Source organism: Gavialis gangeticus, unplaced genomic scaffold, assembly GCF_001723915.1.
Source record: "Gavialis gangeticus isolate Ggan-Ray unplaced genomic scaffold, GavGan_comp1, whole genome shotgun sequence".
Classification (NCBI taxonomy): Eukaryota; Metazoa; Chordata; order Crocodylia; family Gavialidae; genus Gavialis; species Gavialis gangeticus.
In genome coordinates this window covers 713,112-715,033 of record NW_017729006.1, presented here as the reverse complement: position 1 = coordinate 715,033, position 1,922 = coordinate 713,112, and the positions used below count along the sequence as shown (strand labels likewise).

The following is a 1,922-nucleotide window of genomic DNA, read 5'->3' as shown; positions in this document are numbered from 1 at the left end:
GATATTTGCAAGGTGATGATTATGAGTATTCTTCTCAGTGCAAATTTGGTGATATCAGAGGGCTTGCCTGTATATTACAGCTTTCTTTGAGGAAAGATCTTGATTGCTGAAGTCTTGTTTGTATGTTTGGCCAATAAACTGTGACTGCATTTCTGGCGTATGGCATTTGCTTAGTGATTGATGGGGCAATCCCTAAGCAAAACTCTTCCCTAATAAACTGAAGTGTCTGCACCTTCTTCAAAAATCAGGTTAAGGATTACTACTCTTGAAATATCTGGAAGAGTTGTTCTGTTCAGTGCAATAGAGAACTGCTGAAGAGTGAAGATTATTGCTTCCACAGTATATTCGATATCATTTGGCTTGGGGAGGGAGGGTTGGACAGCCCTGTTTTTAGAAGGTGATGGTCAAAGTCTCTCGTATGCAATAAATTAGTGGTTGAATTCCTGGAATTTTGGTACAGGCATTTTCCAAGGATTAAAAAAAATGCTAATGTTAGCTTTATTTTTTTTAAATATTATGCAGTGCTAAAAAGTTGAATGCCTATACAGACATAAATGTTGGAGACGAGAATCTAGTGGCAGGGAAAAAAAAAAGGCTTTCGAGTGAAAGAACATACAGAAGTTTAATATTAAATTAAACCAAACATGCCTTGGCATAGCTCTCGTATGAGATTTTAAGTACTTTAACTAGAACTGGTAAAGGATTAATATAAAAGGAAGTAAAGGAAGGAAATTGCTGTAATAAAGAGATAAAAATTAATTGTCCTAAGACATGCAATTAACTTTCAAATCTTGTTCCTAGTAGACTTCCACAACGTGTTCATGTTGCAGATACCAGCACAGAATGTGAAATGCTTGGAAACGGAACAGAGAATGATACTGATACAAATGATGCATATTTTGTACCGTATTTGTCGCAGGCCCTTACAAAAATGACTACAGACACAGGTAACCAAATCTAAGTACCGACTACATGTGTGTGCATTTTCCTTTCTATTTGAAGCTAGAGTAATATGTAATAACTTTTTTTATCTACACACACACACACACACACACACACACAACTTAGTTAAAGCTTCTAAGCAATGTTCTTTAAACCATCCCTTTCATTTTCTTTCCGGATTTTGGCTTTCCTTTTTTGGCTTTTATTTTGTAAAATGCTGAACTTTAAAAAAAAGAAAGGCTGAAATTAGCATGCTGTTCGGTCCACATTTGTGGTACATCGGTAACTTTTAAAATAATGAATTTTTAGGTTGTTTGATCAGCACTTAAACTTCCTGAAGGACAGTAGGTATATAGCAAATATCCAAGAGGCTTTTATTTTAAATCTTGTGGGAGAGGCCTTCTGTATTGGTTTCCCTTGCTTTAGGCTGTACATGTATTCCTAGAAAATGGTGCATGACTCAAATTCGCATAAAGGGAACCCACTTTACAATGTAACAAATAGGGATACATTCCAAGATGTCGACTGTACTGACCCCTGTGCCGCTCCTGGGGCAGGTGCAGCTGCAGAAGCACGGGCACCAGCAGCCCTGAGTAGCAGCCGCAGGCACTGCTGCCAGGTGGCTTCATGGCTCAGCTCCCAGGGTGCTGCGCTGACAGGACTGTACTGGGCCATGCTGTGGAGGAGCCGAGCGTGGGGTCGTCCCTGGGCCAGGGGCTTCACAGTGGCACCATCATCATGCTGCCCCTCACGTGTGGCGTTGGCACAGGGATGGGGGGGAGCCCCCCGGCACCCTTGGATGAGCTGCCTGGGTTCCAATTGTCCCACCACCTGGTCTGGGCCCCACTCCTCCCTCATTTGCGGGGGCCTTGGTCTCCCCCCCCAGCCCCTTCACCCCCTCCCCCACATACCTGCTTGGGGGAGTGGGGGTGCATGCACCCACAATGCACCTCAAAGCAGCTGATTGTGGGCTTCCACCA

At 43.0% G+C, this 1,922-nt stretch overlaps 1 protein-coding gene across 4 annotated transcripts in view; it reads left to right on the top strand.

The window, feature by feature from the left end:
• The window catches only part of SGO1 (shugoshin 1), a 32,681-nt gene that overhangs the window by 10,904 nt on the left and 19,855 nt on the right, over positions 1-1,922 (top strand). For 3 of the 4 annotated variants that reach the window (XM_019508745.1, XM_019508743.1, XM_019508746.1), the window contains exon 6: positions 802-947. In XM_019508745.1, the coding sequence (XP_019364290.1) occupies positions 802-947 (146 nt within the window). The remainder of the gene's footprint in view (positions 1-801; positions 948-1,922) is intronic. The other variant, XM_019508744.1, reaches the window with a different exon arrangement.